The following is a 20,319-nucleotide window of genomic DNA, read 5'->3' on the forward strand; positions in this document are numbered from 1 at the left end:
ATCATGGTTAGTGCTAAGCATGATTTGCTGACTTAATCCCAGTTAAAATTCTAATTGCACAGAGAAATCATGGCTTCATTTACTGAGCTGTGTTCTGACCCCTTGAGGTTGTTTATACAAAAATGCCTCAACTATGTTTTGCTCAGGATAGCTGCAACACATAACTATGGTTAACAAAGCTGGAAGTTTGAAAATTTACTTTAAGCTTTGTAGCTGCAAAGGGCTCACCTATAAAGTAATTACTCTTTGAAACAAGCATACTTGATTTTTTACAAGTATACAAACATACAAGATTTATTATCTTGGGTGCTCATGTAGCAGACAGTTAAGTAGATACAGAGATACTGAAGTTTGCTTAGTTAATCGATTTTAAAAATTCACATAAACTGCAAAGCCTTGGCTATGCAAAGACTGAGAACAATGAATTTCTTACAAGGAAAGCAATTAAAAAACCCTTTATTTTTTAGGTTACTAATTGTTGTACTTTACTATTCTGTATTTTATTGTGATTTATAATTATTGGTTTATTTTTTATTGATTATGAAACCTTGTGAACTGCCTTGAGCTCTGAAAAGGCAGGGTATAAATGATTTCAGGGAAAATTTTGAATATTTTGCAAACTAAACTAACTCGTTCTTCTTTAATATACGCCTCAAATTCCATTCCAAATCCCTCTGCAGTCCAACATCAGTAGCAAGATACTTCTTGGCAATCTTCTCGCTTCCTCTTTCAATAACTCAGTTCAGTGTTGTGATATAATTGGGAGAGGATGTAACAGATAGTCTAACCGCCATACAAGGCTTCTGCCTTTTACACTTCTGGAAAGTGTGGAGGAAGCAGAGTTTTGTATTATATACAACTTATGGCCAATATGTTGGATGCTATATAAAATACATAAGCAGCATAAATCCTCTAGGTAGATATCACAACTCAAGAAAGAGAATGATGATTAGTGAACAGGCACACCAGAAATGGGTTTATCGTAACCTTCTTAGATCCTAACTTCCTCTAACTTTCTGCTCTTGGAGTCATTTTGGAGGAAAGGCAAATAGGCACCATATAACCTACTGCAACGAAACATTTGCCACTTTGCAGGCACTCTTGAGATCCCTTTTGAAAAGCTAATAGTGCAAAAGTAAAATGTTATATCTGTATGTCCTATTTGAGATATGGTAAATGGGGGAATGAAAGCAGTTAACATGAAGATTCAGAGTTTGCTCTAATGCACCCCTTGGCTTCCTGATGCTCTAGCCCAGAGGTGCCCAAACCCCGGCCCTGGGGCCACTTGCTGCCCTCGAGGCCTCTCAATGCGGCCCTCAGGGAGCCCCCAGTCTCCAATGAGCCTCTGGCTCTCCGGAGGTTTGCTGGAGCCCACGCTGGCCTGATGCAACTGCTCTCAGCATGAGGGTGACTGTTTGACCTCTCACGTGAGCTGTGGGATGAGGGCTTCCTCCACTGCTTGCTGTTTCACGTCTGTGAGGCAGCAGTGGCAGCAAAGGAAAGGCCAGCCTTGCTTTGTGCAAAGCCTTGAGTTATTGCAAGACCTTCATTCATTCATATAAGTTCATCTTTAATATATTCATTTATGTAAACATATGTAAATTTATTCAAATTTTAAATGTAAATTAATTATTTTTTTTTTTTGCCCAGCCCCCGACACAGTGTCAGAGAGACGATGTGGCCCTCCTGCCAAAAACTTTGATCACCCCTGCTCTAGCCTCTTCAGCGTCTTCGGAATAAATCACTTTTACTCTGCATCCTATCCTCCTTTCCTTCTTCACCCCTTCATTTCCCAACCCTTCAAATTCTCTGGACACATGAAAGAATCCAGGGGCTTCACTGGTAAAAGAAAGGTCTAATTTCAAGGAGGACAGGACAGTGTAATTAAACAAGTCAGAAATTCATTATTGCTGTTATTCTGATATACAGTCCAGGTAATAATGATGAAATAAACCCAATAAAAGCTAGAGTATAATTTCTGTTGTTTTTACCACTGAGGACTTGATAGTTCCTGGTGAGACTTCATTCAACTCTGGGGACATTTTGCCGCCTTTAAGTAATTCCATCGCAGGGAAAGGTTCACTAGGAGGCAATTCGGGAGGACTAGAAGTATGCTCAGATGATGTGTGAGAGCCATTACTTTTCATGGTAGTGCATTTTTCTTTCATTATTGCTCTTTCATGAAGAGTGCTGGGATCTATTACTTTTGCACTGGAATAGTCATGAGTAGCATTGGGCTTTGCAGACTGTGCAGAAGGCAAGCTCGCTAAAGAAAAAAATGTGACGTTAACTAGTTATTTTGAGGCAAGGATTTAAATTAACTCACAAATTACTTCTGCTAATCTATAAAACCAGGAACCTCCTTTGGAGCTATCACACATACAGAAGCTCCAGATATGGGTCTTCACTTTAAGTGTTGTATGACTGACCACACACACAAAAAGTCTGCCATCATCTTCCAATCGTCTTTTAAACTTCTGATTTCAGAAATTATTAAAAAGGCTAATCATTAATAAAAATAAGTTCAGTCCATACAGGAACACCCTGTGGAAATCAAGGAGGCTGTGCAGACTGTTACAAATTCCTATTTACTCTTTGTCATATTTTGCCTTTAACAAACAGTAGTTACTTGATGACAGATACAGTCAGTTCTCATTATCCACTAGGGTTAGGTTCCTTGAAAAAACTAACAGATACCAAACTGGCAGATACTGAATCATTGAGTCTATGGGGAAAATGGGGTTAGGTTCCAGGGGACCCTCTTCACCATACACTATTATGAATTTTATAACCCTGACTCTTAGCTTGAAGTCTATGGGGTTGAGGGATAGCAAGGGCTCATCAACATCTCCAACATCTGATGCTTCGTCCTCCATGCTGGATATCCCTCGATGGGTTGGAGGTTGTGGCAATGGTGATTTCTCCATGCTGGCTATCCCTAAACTCAATTAAGATTGCTAGCCATATCTCAGAGTTCAGCAGTGTGAAGGGGGTTGCTTCACCCATCCTCCTCCTGTCTCTTGGCTCCTTCCTTGGGCTTGCCCCAGTGCCAGAGTAGCCCTCAGGTAGCCTTCCAGAGACCTCTCATCATTGACCTCTCATCATCACTAGGGTTGTGAAGGTTCAGCTGCAGTCCCCGAGATGGTGCCCAAGATAGTGAGGGAAGTCTGAAAGCAGATACAAATGTCCCCAACAATTCTCCATGGGACAATACCAATGCCCATTTGATGTGGAAAATTGACCCAATCCAGACAACTTTCAGCTTGCAGTGGCATAGTATTTGTGGATAGCAAGAACAGAGTTGACGATAACGAGAAATATGTGGCAATTTGCCATTCATGGATAAGTAAATTCGCATATAAATAGAACTGACTGTACTTAAGGAATGTTCACATAGATCACATCTGTTGTTCATCCAACACTTCTGATCTAAATAGGTCGATATGTGCTGAGAAACAAGCCTATTGCTTATCTGCACAGCCAACATGGATAATTTTGGATGTGTCCAGGAGTAAAAAATTCCCTCCTTTGCCAGGTAACTTTCATACACATCTAGTTCTGCGCCAAGTTACATAACTGAGCTTACCAACACCTGACGTGAAAACATGGCCTTGTGAGAAAAAAACACAGAAGTTGCCTTTTAATGCTGCATCCAAGAGATAAGCTGTGCTTATGAGTTACAAACAAGAGTAGATAAAGGACTCTAGAGAAGACCAATGTTGACACAAATCCTCCTTTAAATCATGAAAGGGATTGTTATAAGCCTACCTCTAGTAGCTTCTCCATGATTATTATTGATAAATGTTAAACCATTTTCTCTCTCAACTGAAGAAGAAAGAGATGACCTTATGGGGATGTCATCAGCATGTGGCAGAAAGTCTGGTTCAGTTTTCTGAATTGCTGACATGGTACCACTTGAAATAAGAGACAAAAATTGGAATAGAGAAGTGACCAGATTCCATTATAAAGTGTTTTCCGACAAGTCTACACATCTATGCATGTGCATAAGAGAATCTCTGTAGGTATTGTATTTATGAACCCTCATATATTGCAAAAAAATAAAAATAAAAATCAGAATTATATCCCCAAAACATGTTTCTTTTCACTAAGGCAATTTGTTCCCAAATGAATGTATCCATGACATTAGTTTGTCACTGACAAGACAGCACCAATCATTCTACTGAGGATTAATTTTACTAATTTTTTTTTTTTACAGGAGGAAGATACCAATTGTAGAATATTTATCTCAAGCCTATTAAAACTGGCAGTTTTATCTTATTTTTCTATTTAGACTCTTATTTGCTCTTCACAGTACTGGGTTCATTTCTCTTTCAAATGCAACATTAGATCTCAAAACTAACTGCAACAACAATGAATAGATTTCAGATAATAAACTCTTAATTTTTTATCATCACTCCACAATTTTTCAAATTAAGCCAGTACTCTAGTAATCCCATAATTTTTTTTTAGTTTTGGTTCCGTTTAAATAGAAGGCACAATGGTCAGCAACCTTCAGTCTCGAAAGACTATGGTATAAGCCTACAGCACTTGGTATTCCCTGGCGGTCTCCCACCCAAGTACTAACCAGGTCTGACCCTGCTTAGCTTCCAAGATCAGATGAGATTGGGCATGTGCAGGGTAACAAGGCACAATGCTGTGCTTGAAAATATTGGAATCTCCAAAGGTCAAAGCCTCCCACTACAGAATTACCCAATATGTAATTATTCCTCATTCTTGGGGGGAAGAAATCCATTAATTTGATCATCTCAAGATGTTTTCCGCTAATAAATCTCTTACTGAAACACCTAAAGTTGCTTCATATAAAACTGATTGAACTAGAAGCAGTTCCAAGTTATGCTTTTCATGCACTCTACTGCAGCACAAAAATATCTTAGCGTGCAATCCTGAGCGCTCTCCCTTGCCCAGTACTGTCACAAATGTGTCGTAAGGTATGTCTGCACCTCTTCTGGATTTGGCTTGGCCAGCACAAGAACATGCGCTGGCCAGCGAAGGCTGCATCCAGTGCCCGCGCTGCCAGGAAGAAGTTGCGCAGGCCAAGGGCAGCAGGGGGTTGGAGAGGGTGGGGCGAGGGTGGAGTTAAGGTTAAGGGCTGATGGTGGATGGGCGGACTGGCCCAGGGAGGAGGGGTGAGACTGAACTCTGACACTTAGGCCGGATCCCAATCCCTGTCCTGGTCAGCCCAACCAACAAACGGCACAAATCCTAGTAGCTGGCACAATCCTAGTAGCCCCATAGCCAGTGGCATGACACAGGGATGTAATGGCAGTTCATTTCCTTTACTACAACTTGTGCAACAGCCAGCTCCAGCCCCGCACTGGATATGGGGCAAGCCAATTCGCCTGCCTGTTCCAGAGTGGGTTTGGATTGGGCTGCCACCAAAATAATTTTTTTTCTACATTTACTGTCCAATTCTGTTTTTATATCACATAAAGTCTTCAAGTGAAATTTTTAAAAAAGTGTTACATTAATAGAAACTCTTCCTTTTGAAAGGATCACACTGTCATGAACAAATTTGAGATACGTTATACAAAGCTGAATGAGAAATATTCAAACTCCCAGTTCTTCCTTTTCTGACACGTAATAGCAAAGAAGATTCTAGATTTCTCGCCTCCATTTATAAATTTTTTTTAAATATGCATTGCTATTTACCTAATATTACTATTAGGAAAGCTCTTCAACCTCTCCAGACTGAGAGCAAAATCCAAAGTCCAGCTGAAATGTCTGCGTGACTTCCTCTTTGCCGACGATGCAGCAGTCACTACCCACTCTGCCAAAGATCTCCAGCAGCTCATGGATCGTTTTAGCAAGGCCTGCCAAGATTTTGGACTGACAATCAGCCTGAAGAAAACACAGGTCATGGTTCAGGATGTGGACTCACCTCCCTGCATTACAATCTCTGAGCATGAACTGGAGGTTGTCCATGACTTTGTGTACCTTGGCTCAACGATCTCCGACACTCATTCTCTCGATGCCGAGCTAAACAGGCGCATCGGTAAAGCAGCTACCACGTTTTCCAGACTCACAAAGAGAGTCTGGTCCAACAAGAAGCTGACGGAACATACCAAGATCCAGGTCTACAGAGCTTGCGTCCTGAGTACACTTCTGTACTGCAGCGAGTCATGGACTCTTCGCCCACAACAGGAGAGGAAACTGAGCGCTTTCCACATGCGCTGCCTCCGACGCATCCTCGGCATCACCTGGCAGGACAAAGTTCCAAACAACACAGTCCTGGAACGTGCTGGAATCCCTAGCATGTATTCACTGCTGAAACAGAGACGCCTGCGTTGGCTTGGTCATGTCGTGAGAATGGATGATGGCCGGATCCCAAAGGATCTCCTCTATGGAGAACTCATGCAAGGAAAGCGCCCTACAGGTAGACCACAGCTGCGATACAAGGACATCTGCAAGAGGGATCTGAAGGCCTTAGGGATGGACCTCAACAAGTGGGAAACCCTGGCCTCTGAGCGGCCCGCTTGGAGGCAGGCTGTGCAGCATGGCCTTTCCCAGTTTGAAGAGACACTTTGCCAACAGTCTGAGGCTAAGAGGCAAAGAAGGAAGGCCCATAGCCAGGGAGACAGACCAGGGACAGACTGCACTTGCTCCCGGTGTGGAAGGGATTGTCACTCCCGGATTGGCCTTTTCAGCCACACTAGACGCTGTGCCAGAACCACCTTTCAGAGCGCGATACCATAGTCTTTCGAGACTGAAGGTTGCCAATACATGATACATGAATATTACTATACTGTATGAGTTTGAGTAAAAGCAATGTTGGTATCAAAATAATTTTTACTGCTGCCAATCTAGCCAATCACAATAACTGCAAGTTAGACCATCTATCCATATACCTCCATATTCTGAACAGCGCTGCAAAATTTATACATTTTGTTAACATCCATATTTTGCCTCTAAATATTTTTCTCCAATGGACATTTAAACAAGTCCTTTAAAAAAAGAAAAAAAACTTCTCGCAAATTGAGAAGGTTGTGTTGATTTTACATCAAAGACATTTAATACAGATTTTATATTGGGTTCTTGATTTTTCAATTAGGATTAATAGTTATATTTGCATTTGTATTCTCCTGAGAAATTTTCACTGTAAAAAGATTTGCATTCTTTATGGAAAAAAATGCTACAGAAGTACAAATATAAGAGAAATTGTTAGAAAAGAGGAAAATGGATAAAATGATTCCATTGTTCCATGTAGTTGAGAGTGGTTGATACTGACTAGGGGTGGCTCTACAGGATTTCAGACAGGAGATTTCTCCAGCCCCACATGGAGATGCCTAGAACTGAACCTGGGGACATCCAGCACAACACATGGTCTGCACCAGTGGTTCCAAACCTGGGGTACATGTACCCCCAGGGTACTTGCCAGGTCCTTTAGCGGTTCTTGAAAAAAAAAACAAAACTGAATAATGGCAGGAAAAAGCAGGTCTGTATTAGAATGCTATGCAGGGCTGGCAAAGCAGGGAGGAAAGAAGGAAGGCAGCTACCTGGCTGTGAAAGCCCCACCAACTGCTAGTTTTCGGTCATCAATTTGTGGATTAATAGATGTGGATTAATAGATATGGATCAGTGGTTGAGAACCGGCACAGTAAAAAAGTTGAAACATAATGAGGAAAGTGATTAGTCACTAAGAATTTCTCAGGACACACTTTGGTGCAAAACAGTGAAAAGACATAGTCTTCAAATTTGATTGTGCAACGACTTTTCATATATTAAAATCATATAAATCAAAGGAATGATTATGAAGTTGAAGTCATTACCTAAAGTCATCAGATCCAGCTTCTACCACCACAAAATTAGTGGATTCTTCTAGCTCCTCTTTGCAAGCCTTATCAGCAAATGGATATATAAATTGATTTATTTTAGATTTTCATCCCACCCCATTCTGAAAATACAGGCATATAAAAGTCAAGCAAAATGACATATTAATACATTATTATCTTTCTATCTCAAACAAACTCTAGTCACAAGGGGCCCCAATCTGGGCTGAGATCAAGACACAGGGTTAATCCCTACCTTCTCCTAACCTACCTACCCACACACATAGTTATTTATCCCAGGAGGAAAATAATAATAATAATAATAACTTTATTTCTACCCCGCCTTTCTCCCCGAAGGGACTCAAGGCGGCTTACAACATATTAAAAACAATTTAAAAAACAAATAAAAACATATTAACACATACTAAAAACAGCAGTCAGAGTAAAAAAAAATAGGTAAAAAGAGCATAGAGCAGCAGCAAGTCATAAAAGAATCAGGCCTGTAAAAAAATATTAAAAGATGTTAAAAAGATGTTAAAAGGCCAAGAACTCAGAAGGCCTGTTTAAACAGAAGGGTCTTCAGGCCTTGCCGAAAGGTCTCAAGAGAGGGAGCCATTCTTAAGTCAAGGGGAAGGGAGTTCCATAGCATTGGTGCCACTACTGAGAAGGCCCTATTTCTTGCAGCCGCCCCACGTACCTCCCTAGGCGGCGGCACTTGTAAAAAGGCCTACTCTGATGACCTGAGAGGGCGAGCCGGATTGTACGGGAGCAGGCGATCTCTAAGATACCCTGGTCCAGAGCAGTATAGGGCTTTAAAGGTCAATACCAGCACCTTGAATTGGGCCCGGAAACGAATGGGCAGCCAGTGCAGCCGCTGGAGAAGCGGACTGACAGGGTCGAACCGCCTACCTCCAGTAACCACACGGGCCGCCGCATTCTGCACTAGTTGCAGTTTCCGAACCGTCTTCAAGGGCAGCCCCACATAGAGCGCGTTACAGTAATCTAATCTCGATGTCACCGAGGCATGGATCACCGTGGCCAGGTCTGCACGATCCAAGTACGGCCGCAGCTGGCGCACCAGCCGAAGCTGAGCGAAGGCCCCCCTTGCCACAGCCGCCACCTGGGAATCCAGGAGCAGCTGCGAGTCCAGGTGGACCCCCAAGCTGCGGACCTGCTCCTTCAGAGGGAGTGCAACCCCATTCAGCGCAAGCCGATAGTCCAGCACCTGCATCGAGGATTTCCGAACCAGGAGAGCCTCTGTCTTATCCGGATTTAATTTCAGCTTGTTAGCCCCCATCCAGATCCTCACTGCCTCCAGACAGCGCTCCAGGTCCTCAACCGCCACCCTGGAGTCTGGAGGAAAGGAGAGATAGAGCTGGGTGTCATCAGCATATTGATGGCACCCCACTCCAAACCCCAGGATGACCTCTCCCAGCGGTTTCATGTAGATGTTAAATAGCATGGGGGACAGAATTGAGCCCTGTGGCACCCCGCATCTCAAGGGCCAGGGTGTCAAACAGGCATCCCCCAGCACCACCATCTGGGACCGACCCTCCAAGTAGGAGCGGAACCACCGCAAAACAGTGCCTCCAGCTCCCAACTCGGCCAATCGGCCCAGAAGGATACCATGGTCGATGGTATCGAAAGCCGCTGAGAGGTCCAGCAGGACCAACAGGGACACACTCCCCCTGTCCAGTCCCCGGCGTAGGTCATCCACCAAGGCGACCAAGGCGGTTTCCGTCCCAAAGCCCGGCCTGAAACCAGATTGAAAAGGATCCAGATAATCCGCTTCATCCAAGACCCTCTGGAGTTGGGACGCCACCACCCGCTCAATTACCTTGCCCAGAAACGGGATGTTGGAGACTGGCCGGTAGTTATCCAACACAGTGGAATCCAGGGAGGGCTTCTTCAGGAGGGGGCGAACCACCGCCCATTTCAAAGCGAGTGGTAACGTCCCCTCCATCAAGGAAGAGTTGACCACCCTCCCTGTCGACTCAGCCAGCCCACCCCGGGCAGCTCTTATCAACCAAGCTGGGCAAGGGTCGAGCAGGCAGGCAGATGGCCTCACACTCCAAAGGAGTCTGTCCACATCCTCAGGCTGTACAAGCTGAAAAGAATCCCACAACACAGGACAAGCAGTTGCCAAGGGGACATCGTCAGACACTGTCAATGTGGCATCCAAGTTGTGACGAATACGATCGATTTTATCTGCAAAATGTTGCGCAAACACGTCACAGCGGCTGACCGTGTATTCCTCCTGGTCTACTGGGGGGGCTGATGAAGGAGGCCCCGCACCACACGGAACAGCTCTGCCAGACGGTTGTCAGCAGACGCAATGGTAGCAGAGAAGAACGATCTCTTCGCTGCTACCACCGCCACGGAATAGGCTCTGTAATGGGCTCTACTCCGTGTCCGGTCGGATTCATTCCGAGTTTTCTGCCACCGTCGCTCTAGACGCCTGCCCTGCCGGCAGAATGACTGCAATTAGCAGTCTGGAAGAGGGTTTCGCGGAGAAAATGGAACAAGAAGAGAGGATTTAGGAAACTCTGCCTGCACCACAGTCTAGATGAGGGACCCTTGCGGCTCTGATTTTTTGTAAAATTTCAAAGAGACAGAAAGGTGATAAATGTGTAAACGTCTAGCTCACTAACAATACTGTAATCAAAAGGTTTCCTGATTATGATAGAAAAGCATAATGCTCTTCAAAACCTGAGGCTGCCTGAATGTTTGCTCAGTGTGGTTTCATGTTTTATTTACTGTGCTCCTATCCACTGTGTCTTTTACTCTCCTTCCTACAATATGAACAGAGAGTAACACAGGGGAGAAAAAAAATCAATTTTTAAATCTAATGATTCACAGCAATTACTCCAAATAAACCCGTATAAAAAAGTTTTCATACACTCCTTTTATACCAGATGCATAGGGAGAGATCCATTTCCATCAAGCAGAAGGCTTCATTACTGCTGTCACTATCAAATTACCCATTTTTGTCCTTCATCAACAGCTGCACATAGTATCAGCATGTACGATACAGAGTTCCTTCTATGTTTTGTGTCTAAGACCAGAGGGACAAGCAACCCAATCCTAAACTTCTGGCACTGCAGGTTACAGCAGTGCCACAATGGCCGCCACTGTACCCTGCGGGGCCAGGGAAGCCACTGGAGATTTTCTTGGGGGAAGGAGACATTTGGCCCCTTACCCCAAGCAAAACCCCAGCCTTCGCAATGGAACTTCTCAAGTCTGTGCCAGGTAAACAGCTGACACATATTTGAGAAGCCCCGTATGGAGATTCTGACATGGGGCATAGGGTTCAATGTAAGAGACCACCCTCTCACCTCCCTGGCCCCACCCCCCTCCAGGGCCAGCGCCTCTTATTGTTTTACCATCCCCCCACTCTGGAATGCCTCCTGGCCCTTCCATCATCCTCCCCAATCCTCGTGCCACCTGGCGCTCACCTTTTCTCTGCTCGTGACTGGGACTCCTGCAGTGGCAGCAAAGGGGTGGCGCAGGCCTCCCCGCCAGCGCTGCTTTCTCCAAGCTTGCCACAAATGTACTTTATGACACGTTCTTAACACCCAGAGCCAGCGGTACAAGCATACCGCTGGCACAGAAACCCATACTGCTGGGCCCTAAGTGTCAATGATGTCCTCCTCCCTAGAGATTCAGATGTACAGAGACAGAGTATGATTACTTTCTCACAAAGTCAAGGTACTCTATACAAGTGCAAAACAGACTCTGTTCCTTACCATTACTTTGCATATTTCAAGGTACTAAAACCAGGTTTCAGAAATGAAGTCCAGTAAATCTGGGCTCAAAACAATCCTCAAATACTTGCTAATCACGTGCAGGAATACATTGCCAGAAAATCCATGAAAATGTACAGCCCTTAGGTACATTCCCTAACTTTAAATACCTATTTATCTAAAACATAAACAACATGGAGCAGATAATGCAGCTCCATTCTACTCTGCATTACATTTAGGCCACCACAATATAGTCAGCTTCCAAGTTACTGTTTGCCTAACCAACATGCATGCCCCCCCCCATTTCCTGCTATTGCCAAGTCTAAAATGGAACCAACCTCAAATATTCTGAATATTATTGATTTGAGGTGCAACCTTTGTTCCAACTATATTCCACCAGAAGTCACTTAGAAGACATTCATAGTCAGATAACAGAGGTCAGATTGAACCCAATGTTAAACAGCACGTAGCTGATTATATTTCCAGGAAAGATGCGTACAACTGTAGAGAGAAGAATGGAAGTCACAGTATATCGTATAAATTTTATACACACTATTAAGGTCAACAAAACTGAACTGAACGGACCAGGCAGTACACACATACCTCTTCAAGAATCTTGATTTTCAGTGATGGTTCAGAATTTACAACCACCACCTCAGGGTCTTCTGGTTGAACATGGTTTGCCCAGCACATTTTCATTTCTTCAGCTGGAATTAAAAATTAAAATTCTGCCATTGTTTATATCTTGTACTAATGCTTGTTCCTGAGAGATTGTAAAACAGCTGGGCAAGCAAACAATTCCAGCTTGTTAAAGAAGCACTTAAACAGCAAGCTGTTACCCTCAGGCCATAGTCTAGATGTGTGAAGTTGAGATACGTAGTTAGAGTAGAATTTTTATTTTTATTTTTGCATGAAACAGGCACTTCCCAGTCTAAATGATAGTTTTATGGAACTCCCACTTATGGAACTGATACAAAGCAAATCTTTGTATCAGTTCCATAAATGGAAGAAATTGGAGAATTTAAGAATCATACAGATAAGGCAAGAACACTACAGCAGGAGAATTTCCCAGACAAAGTCAGAGAGACAAATGGATAACGTTAATGATACCATGTGGAGAAAGAATTGCAATTTTTAGGGCTTATCTAGACAGCTGTTTCCCAGATACTCAATTCTAAGCTGTACTCTCTGTTGTGTGTTATGAGGGATTCGCATGGAAAAGCACAAGGACTTTTCTCAAAGAACAGCCCCCATCACCACCCAAAAAACACCCCCATGTGAACAACTCCTCTTTACCTGTGTGAACTGGCAAGGAATAATAGGGGCTGAAGTGCCCTGCACATCTGGACTTTAGATGTACTAAAAGAGCATACACCAGTGATTCCCAAACCTTCAAGCATCAGGACCCACAAAAAAAGTTTCACTGTACCAGCCACTCAAGCCTCTGTGACTATAATCATGATTGGGCAGCAGTGCTCCCCCAAGTAGGAGATTGTTTAACCCTTGATGAACATAGCCCAGTGGTTTTCAAACTGGCGCGTCGCGATGCCCCAGCCTGTGGGCCCTGGCCTTTGCCCCCTTAAGGGGCAGGGACAGCGAGGAGGCAGGGAGGAGGCAGCAATACGATCCCCAGGGTCACGTCGCTCAGGGGGCTGCAGGGGCTTGCCTGTACTTGCCAGAGTTTCCTGCAGCCTCCTGGGAGTGCAGGGAGCCCTGCGCGACCCTCTGCAGGGCTCCCCAAAGCTTTAGAAGTGAAAGTGGAGCAGTCGTGCCCCATCTCCGCAAAACCGGAAGTGAAGCGGGATCACTCCACTTTCACTTTTAAAGCTTCAGGAAGCCCTGCAGAAGGTTGCGCAGGGCTCCCCACTCCCCCAGGAGGCTGCAGGAAACTCTGATAAGTACACCCAAGTCCCCGCAGCCCCCTAAGCGACGCAATCCTGGAGATTGCGTCGCTACTTTCCCCCCGCCCCCGCTGCCTCCCCCCGCTCCCGCGATAACTTAGAGGAGCTCAAACTCTCCCTGAAAGTTTGAAAACAGCTGACATAGCCTAATCTGCCCTGTCAGTTTCGCAACCTACCAAAAACTGGGTCATGACCCACAGCTTGGGAACCATAGACATACCCCTGCTAACTGGGTAAGAGGCACTTTTTAAGTGAGTGCTCTTCTTTTATTTAGCGGTGCGAGAGTAACTGACCCTCCTCACCCCAGCACTGTCTTTTCTAGTGGCTGTCTACTGGTGTTCTTTTGCATCCTTTTAGATTGTGAACGCTTTTGGGACAGGGAGCCATTAGTTGTTTGATTTTCTCTGTAAACCGCTTTGTGAACTTTCTGTTGAAAAGCGGTATATAAATACTGTTATTAATAATAATAGTAGTAGTAGTAGTAGTAGTAGTAGTAGTAGTAGTAGTAGTAGTAGACGACATACACCTTCTAGATTAGAGTATTTTGGACACCATCTTAGTAGACCAAATTTTGGCAGATAACTTTTACTGTCAACATGGTCCCTTGTACTCCAAATGCCACCCCACATCTAATTTTGAACAAAGTGCATATGAAGCTGCCTGATATTGTATCAGACCACCGATGCATCTTGCTCAGTTCCTTAACATTACTTTGCATATTACTCTCACTCAGTGTTATATATATTTGACTGCAAGTAGTTCCAGAGGGTTGCAGATAGGAGTCTTTCCATGCCCCTCCTGGAGATGGTAGAGACTGAATCTGGATCTTCTGCATGCAAAGTGTATGCTCCACCCTCCACTAATGAGCAATGGGCCCTCTCCCAAGTAATCCAATTTACAAATACTGATTCAATATAGATAAGAAAACAAATTTAGGTGCAACAGTACAACTCCCATTCTGTAATGTGCGCTCAGGCTGAATAAGAGGTAATTTGGGCATGGTCTATGGTTACCCAGCACAGCAACCTTGCTAAATCTAAGTGATCCAGGTCTGCTCAGTGCCTTGAGGAGAGTCCACCTAAAAACCATAGGTATGCTGCCTTTAAGTTCTATCATGGAGCAAGTGGAATACTGTATCTCCAGGAGAAACACCAGTGTCTTGCCACAAAAGCAACCGCCAGCTGCCTTCTGTCAAAAGCGTATCATTAAGAGCATTAATATCCTTTTCAACAAAAAAGTTCACAAAGTAGTTTTACACAGAAAACCAAACAACAAAACAACAGCAGCTACCTGTCCCAAAAGGGCTCACAATTAAAAAAGAAAAAAAAAATGGAGAAGAACAACACCACTAGAAAGATTTGATGCTGCGGTAAAGAGGGACAGTTACTCTCCCCTTGCTAAATATATGAGAAGCAACAGTTGAAAAAGTGCCTCTTTGCCCAGTTAGCAGGAACATTAACGTGTCTGCAGTCTCTAACCGGAGCAGTGTTTCACAAGTGTGACAATGCTCTCCATAGTGATACATCTCACTGGGTCACACAACCATTTTCAGGCAGTGAACACGGGGTTTGTGGAATGTAGCTCTGAATGTTTTCGTCTCTGGGCATGGGGTGAAATTCCTGTGCCACTGCTTCAACACACAAAAACACACAATCTGATTTCCCAAGGCATGCAAAGGCAAATTGCAGGGCAGTAGCATGCGGCTTCACAACAATCACAAAAGTAGACTTCAATTTGACCCTGCAAGCTGTGCTGCCAAGTCTTACACCCTGGAGTTCACCAAGCTTGAACTTTAATTCTTAAAAATGCTCAGTTAATCAGATTACTGAAATTGCTTGACTACTGGGGAGCATACAGGGACTCTATAATGAGCTGAGAATTCCCACCAAACCTGCAACACGAGCATTCGCTATGTCATCGTCATCATCATCATCATCCTCTTCTGCAGCCCAAGTATCATAATCTTCATTTATAAATGGCTTCTCAAGATTCAGTTCACTTTCTATGACAGCATCTGGTAATTTATCAATTGGAGTTCTGCAAAAGGAAATCGTGCTTTGAAAAAGCAGTAAAATACCATTATAACTCATGGGCCCAGTTCAAACGTAAAGGCTCAGCGCTGTGTGAGCAAGAGAAGGACAATTAAAGCTTCAGCTTTCACTTTAATAAATCAAAGTGCCACATTATGCACAAACACAGGAAACTGGAGTTTCTCATTCATTTATTCGATTTGTATCCCACCTTTCTCCCCAAAGGACTCCCAAGGCAGCTAACAACAAATAAAATACACAAAAGATAAAATGCATAAAAACCAGTAAAATACAAATAGAACTACAAAACTAGCTCTTAAAGAGCTAGAGATACAACAAGCCAGGATATCAAACCAAGTTGTGGATGGATAACCTGGTTTGTTTCCATTCTAGTTCAGCCTGGTGAACTACAGCATGCTAACTAATAAGCAATGGAGAATGCAGTTCTTAAAGAGAAAGGAAAGTGCACAAGAAGAGGAGGGGAGAGTAAGCGTGAACAAACACACCCTTAGGGCGCAATCCTAACCCCTTATTTCAGTGCTTTCCAGCACTGACTTAAGGGCAATGCAGCTCTGAGGTAAAGGAACAAACATTCCCTTACTTTGAAGAGGCCTCCATGAGTGACACCCAACTGCCGAATGCAGCACACGACCCATTGGGACCGCTATGCCAGTGCTGGAAAGCACTGACATAAGGGGTTAGGATTGCACCCTTAGACTCACTGGCATGCTATGTATATATCAGGCCACACTGTCCAGCAAATAACTCAAGGCAACAGAAAACTGCAGTCCTTCACTTTACTTAAATTTATACCAGCAGTTTTCATCTCCTTCAATGTAGGAGTAGAAATCCACTGCAACTGCTTGCTAGGCCTAACAAAATTCTTCACCACATTATTGGCAATATAATACCATAAGTAACCTTGACATTGACTAAGACCTTCCCAATCAGCATTTTAGATCAGTAACATTTACTACAAGGTAGTTGTTTCCAATACTAGTATTGCATTAATATTACTTAACGCAGATTAGGAAATGCAGTTTCTCTCATGCATTGGGGCACCCAGCAGATACCTTCTATGCTTCTTCAGTAACAATCTTTCCATATACTTCAAGCTGTCTTCTTTGAATTCAAAATCTATAGATTTTTTTGTGATGGGAGGGCTTGTCTGCACCTCACAAGTATCTGTGTTTTCTATAACAATACAGAGAAAGGTATTAGTTTTAATTCAAACATATTAAGATACCAATTGCATCTCATTATAAGTAGTAGTTTTAGAGCAGTGGTTCCCAAACTGTGTACCATGGCACCTGAGGGCATTATGGTGAACTCATAGGAGCGTCATGGCCTAGTGATCTCTTCTGAAATTGACTGCAGTTATGTGATGATGTCGTCGCAATTACCTCTGCATCAATGGTGGCAAATTGGGAGGTGGCCCTGGGCGGAAAAAGTCCCATGACCGCCTCTGGGCCATTTATTTACAGTTACAACATAAATTTGAAAGAATGTCAACTGTATTAATGACAAACAGTTTGCTGACAAACTTCTGGTGGGTCCTGACAGATTTTCATTCTAAAACGTGGTTCCCGGTGCTAAAAATTTGAGAACCACTGCTCTAAGCCAACTTTTTTTCACTTCTGCACCCCTTGGCAGCCCATCTGCATAAACTGTACCTCTCATATGAGAATCTGTCAGGACCCACCAGAAATGATGTTATGATTGGAAGTGACATCATCAAGCAAGAAAATTTTTAGCAATTCTAGGATGCAATCCTACCCATTTACACAGAAGTAAGTCCTATTTACTATCATTGGTAAAAGCATATATGTAGTAGCTTGTTAAAGGTAAGAGCTGTAATATTTTCCCAGATGAGGCCACATACCACGGGAGCATCAAGTTCAATACATTAAAAATAGAATATTGAAATGAATGGGAACCCACCTGAAATTGGCTCGTGACCCACCTAGTGGGTCCTGAGTCACAGTTTGAGAAACACTGGCTTAGAGTATTACATTAGACTGTGATGTTGCTTTCTGGAAACCTTGAACACCTTAACTTGTTTTGCACTTGCCCTTCAAGCTAAGTATCATCCTAATTCCTTGTTGTTGAACATTTAGAACATTCCACCAAGCAAACTGATATAGCCTCCCCTTCCCCCATCCCCATCCAGCTTTTATTAATGCACACCTGACCCAAGTGGACAAGATCGTTCTTCCTTAGATTTCTGAGAGGGACTTCCACTTCTCCACTGATTTACAGCTTCCTGAAAAGACTTCGCAGATTCTTCTTCATCAAAGGTACCCTGTAGTAAAGACCCGCCATTCTGGCTCGCAGGCCTTGCTTCTGTGGGTACTGAAGTTTCCTGAATCAATTTCAATAATTAAATGTGGGTAAACGGAAATGGATCTATTCCTAGGTTTCAGAGCTGAGACTGGGAGAGTATCAGCCACCTCCTCATTTCCAGGAGGGGTTAACATAATGATAGCCATACACATGAAGTGATCTAACCCAGTACTGTCTATTCAGACTGGGAGTGGCTCTCCAAGGTATTTCACAAAATTGAAGATTCGTTTTTAACTGGAGATGTTGAGGACTGAATGTGCAAATCATGCACTTTGCTACTCCTATTCTTTTATTCCTCTTCCTTCCAATTCTTATAGTTAATTAAAAACAAATGTTTAAAGTCTTCCCCTTAGTTGTCTTGCCTGCAGCCATTTCAATATGCTTAACTCTGGCAGGATCATATCTCTAATACATAAATGAAAAGGCCAACCATTTGTTGTTATTAAGAAATAGAAGTTTGTGTAGCTTTTAAAGAGCAGAACACTTCTGACAGCAAATTTCTTGGGATTTACCTTATTATTATATGTTGCCACTTTCGGGAAGGATGAAGGCATGTCTAACGAATTCTCTAACATACTATTCACTTCCTGCATCTGTTCGTTGTTTATCTGGCCATTAGATTCATCAAGATTTATTTTTTTCAGGAACTGCTGAGTAGGTTCTAGTTTCCTGATTGGGACACGTGCTTTTGCCTACAGACAAAAAGAAGTCATGTGTTAATGCATAAAAGGGGAGAGCACAATTACAGAATACAGAACTTCGGTATCCACTGACTTGACTAACCACTGATCCACCTTTAAAAGCATTATAACAAGGGAGGGAAAAACACCCAAATCCCATTTCCTACCTTTGTGCTGTTAAACCGCACTGATTGCAAACTTCTCAGGGTTAAAGATAAAGTGGGTTAAAGACCCACCTCCAGATTTCATGCTCCTCCATTATCGCCCCAGAATGCATCATCTAGATGCTGTACCGCATTCAGCCACTAGATGGGGTGAATAATGGAATCTAATGGAATAACTTTGTTCCATTAGATTACATTAATCATCCTATCTAGTGGCTGAATGCAGTATAGCATATATATCTTGTTACAAGGCATTTAAAGCTGAATCCTAGTCTCCACTGATTTCTGTATCCACTGCTCCCAGCGGATACTGAGGTTCCACTATATTTGCATAACACAAAGAGGACTATGTGATGTTTATGATCCTGGGGAATGTGCCAAAGGCTCACGTGCTCCTCTTTCCCTTCCCCTCATACACTCAGATGGAATGAGTTTTTTCTTGATTTAGATAAACCACTTTCAAATTTTTTAAAAAGGGGGCTTGCACTTGTTCTGCACATCATGATAGAAAATGGGCTGCAAAGACAGCTTCAAATCCCTGTTTGGCAGGCAAGCAAGTCTTCATTTCAAGTGCAGTGGCATTTGTCTGAACACTGGCAGTAACTACCACATATACTTTCATATAAGTCAAAAAATTAATCTTAAAAATCAACTCTTAAAACTTGCTTGACATCAATGCCTTAACACCCATTTTCTACCACAGCTGCGTTTGTGCAATATTTTAAAAGTTGCATTTTTGCAACATTTTCAGGGAACTTCCAAACACGCAACCAAGGTCAAAAAATTGAAATCATAAGATAAATTTTCATTCATTAACTTTATTAATTTTAGTCTTCATTTAACACACAGACACGACTACAAATTGGCACTTAACAACCATAGTGGTGGCACTACGGGTGTTAAGTGCCAATTTGTAATAGTGTCTAAGTACCTTATGATTTCACTATTTTTTACTACACTCCAGTAAATTTGACTGTAGAGTTCTTAGATGACAATTACTGGTAAGTCATTTGATATGTAAGAATGATTGCCAGCTTTTCCAGGATCTTGCCTCAGGAAAAATCAGACAAGACTATCTAATTCAAAGAACTTCATAAATCCTTAAGTTTTACACTCAACTTATCAAATAGCAAATTCCATGATTACAGCAAATTTTATGATTTTGTGCTCAAAGTGTGCCCTCCATTTATAGGTGAGATTGATTTATATGTGAGTGTAGAGGCCAATATCTGTTGATTCAGTTATCTGTGGACCAGGTCCACTTCCCTGGCCTCCTAATGTCCTATAAGGCAGCCAATTTCAACCACTTTGCTGTAGCAAACTGGTGTACCTTGGGTGGTCTGCAGGTGTCCTGCAGAAGTTTGGGGGAGGATCACTGGCATCGCTAGAGGGGTGCGGGGCGTGCGGGCCGCACCGGGTGACGCGCCGGGTAGGTGACGTGCCCGGGGGGAGGACGTGCTAACTTCACGGCGTTAGGAGCTACTGCGTCATGCCATATACTGTTGGATGCAGAATGGCTGGCGGAGTGCAATGCAAAACACAGAATTAAAATAGCTCCTTTCGTTCAAAAGTTATGGCCAAAAAACCGGAAGGAAAAAATGCATGGAGCCCTATGGAAAATGAACGTGAGCCGTATCGTGCATTTACTCGCAAGTAGGCATACTTGCCATT

General features: G+C 43.2%; 1 protein-coding gene and 1 pseudogene across 1 annotated transcript in view; both read right to left on the reverse strand.

The window, feature by feature from the left end:
- Positions 1–20,319, reverse strand: part of ZBBX (zinc finger B-box domain containing) — a 91,299-nt gene that overhangs the window by 52,016 nt on the left and 18,964 nt on the right. The window contains exons 7-14 of the mRNA XM_066622601.1: positions 18,418–18,496; positions 17,649–17,804; positions 16,535–16,655; positions 15,323–15,468; positions 12,134–12,237; positions 7,788–7,855; positions 3,769–3,914; positions 1,992–2,266 (exon numbers count right to left, since the gene is read on the reverse strand). Coding sequence (XP_066478698.1) covers positions 1,992–2,266; positions 3,769–3,914; positions 7,788–7,855; positions 12,134–12,237; positions 15,323–15,468; positions 16,535–16,655; positions 17,649–17,804; positions 18,418–18,496 — 1,095 coding nt within the window. The remainder of the gene's footprint in view (positions 1–1,991; positions 2,267–3,768; positions 3,915–7,787; positions 7,856–12,133; positions 12,238–15,322; positions 15,469–16,534; positions 16,656–17,648; positions 17,805–18,417; positions 18,497–20,319) is intronic.
- On the reverse strand, positions 4,537–4,655 carry LOC136647186 (5S ribosomal RNA; annotated as a pseudogene).

Source organism: Tiliqua scincoides, chromosome 3 (assembly GCF_035046505.1).
Source record: "Tiliqua scincoides isolate rTilSci1 chromosome 3, rTilSci1.hap2, whole genome shotgun sequence".
In the NCBI taxonomy this organism is placed as follows: Eukaryota; Metazoa; Chordata; class Lepidosauria; order Squamata; family Scincidae; genus Tiliqua; species Tiliqua scincoides.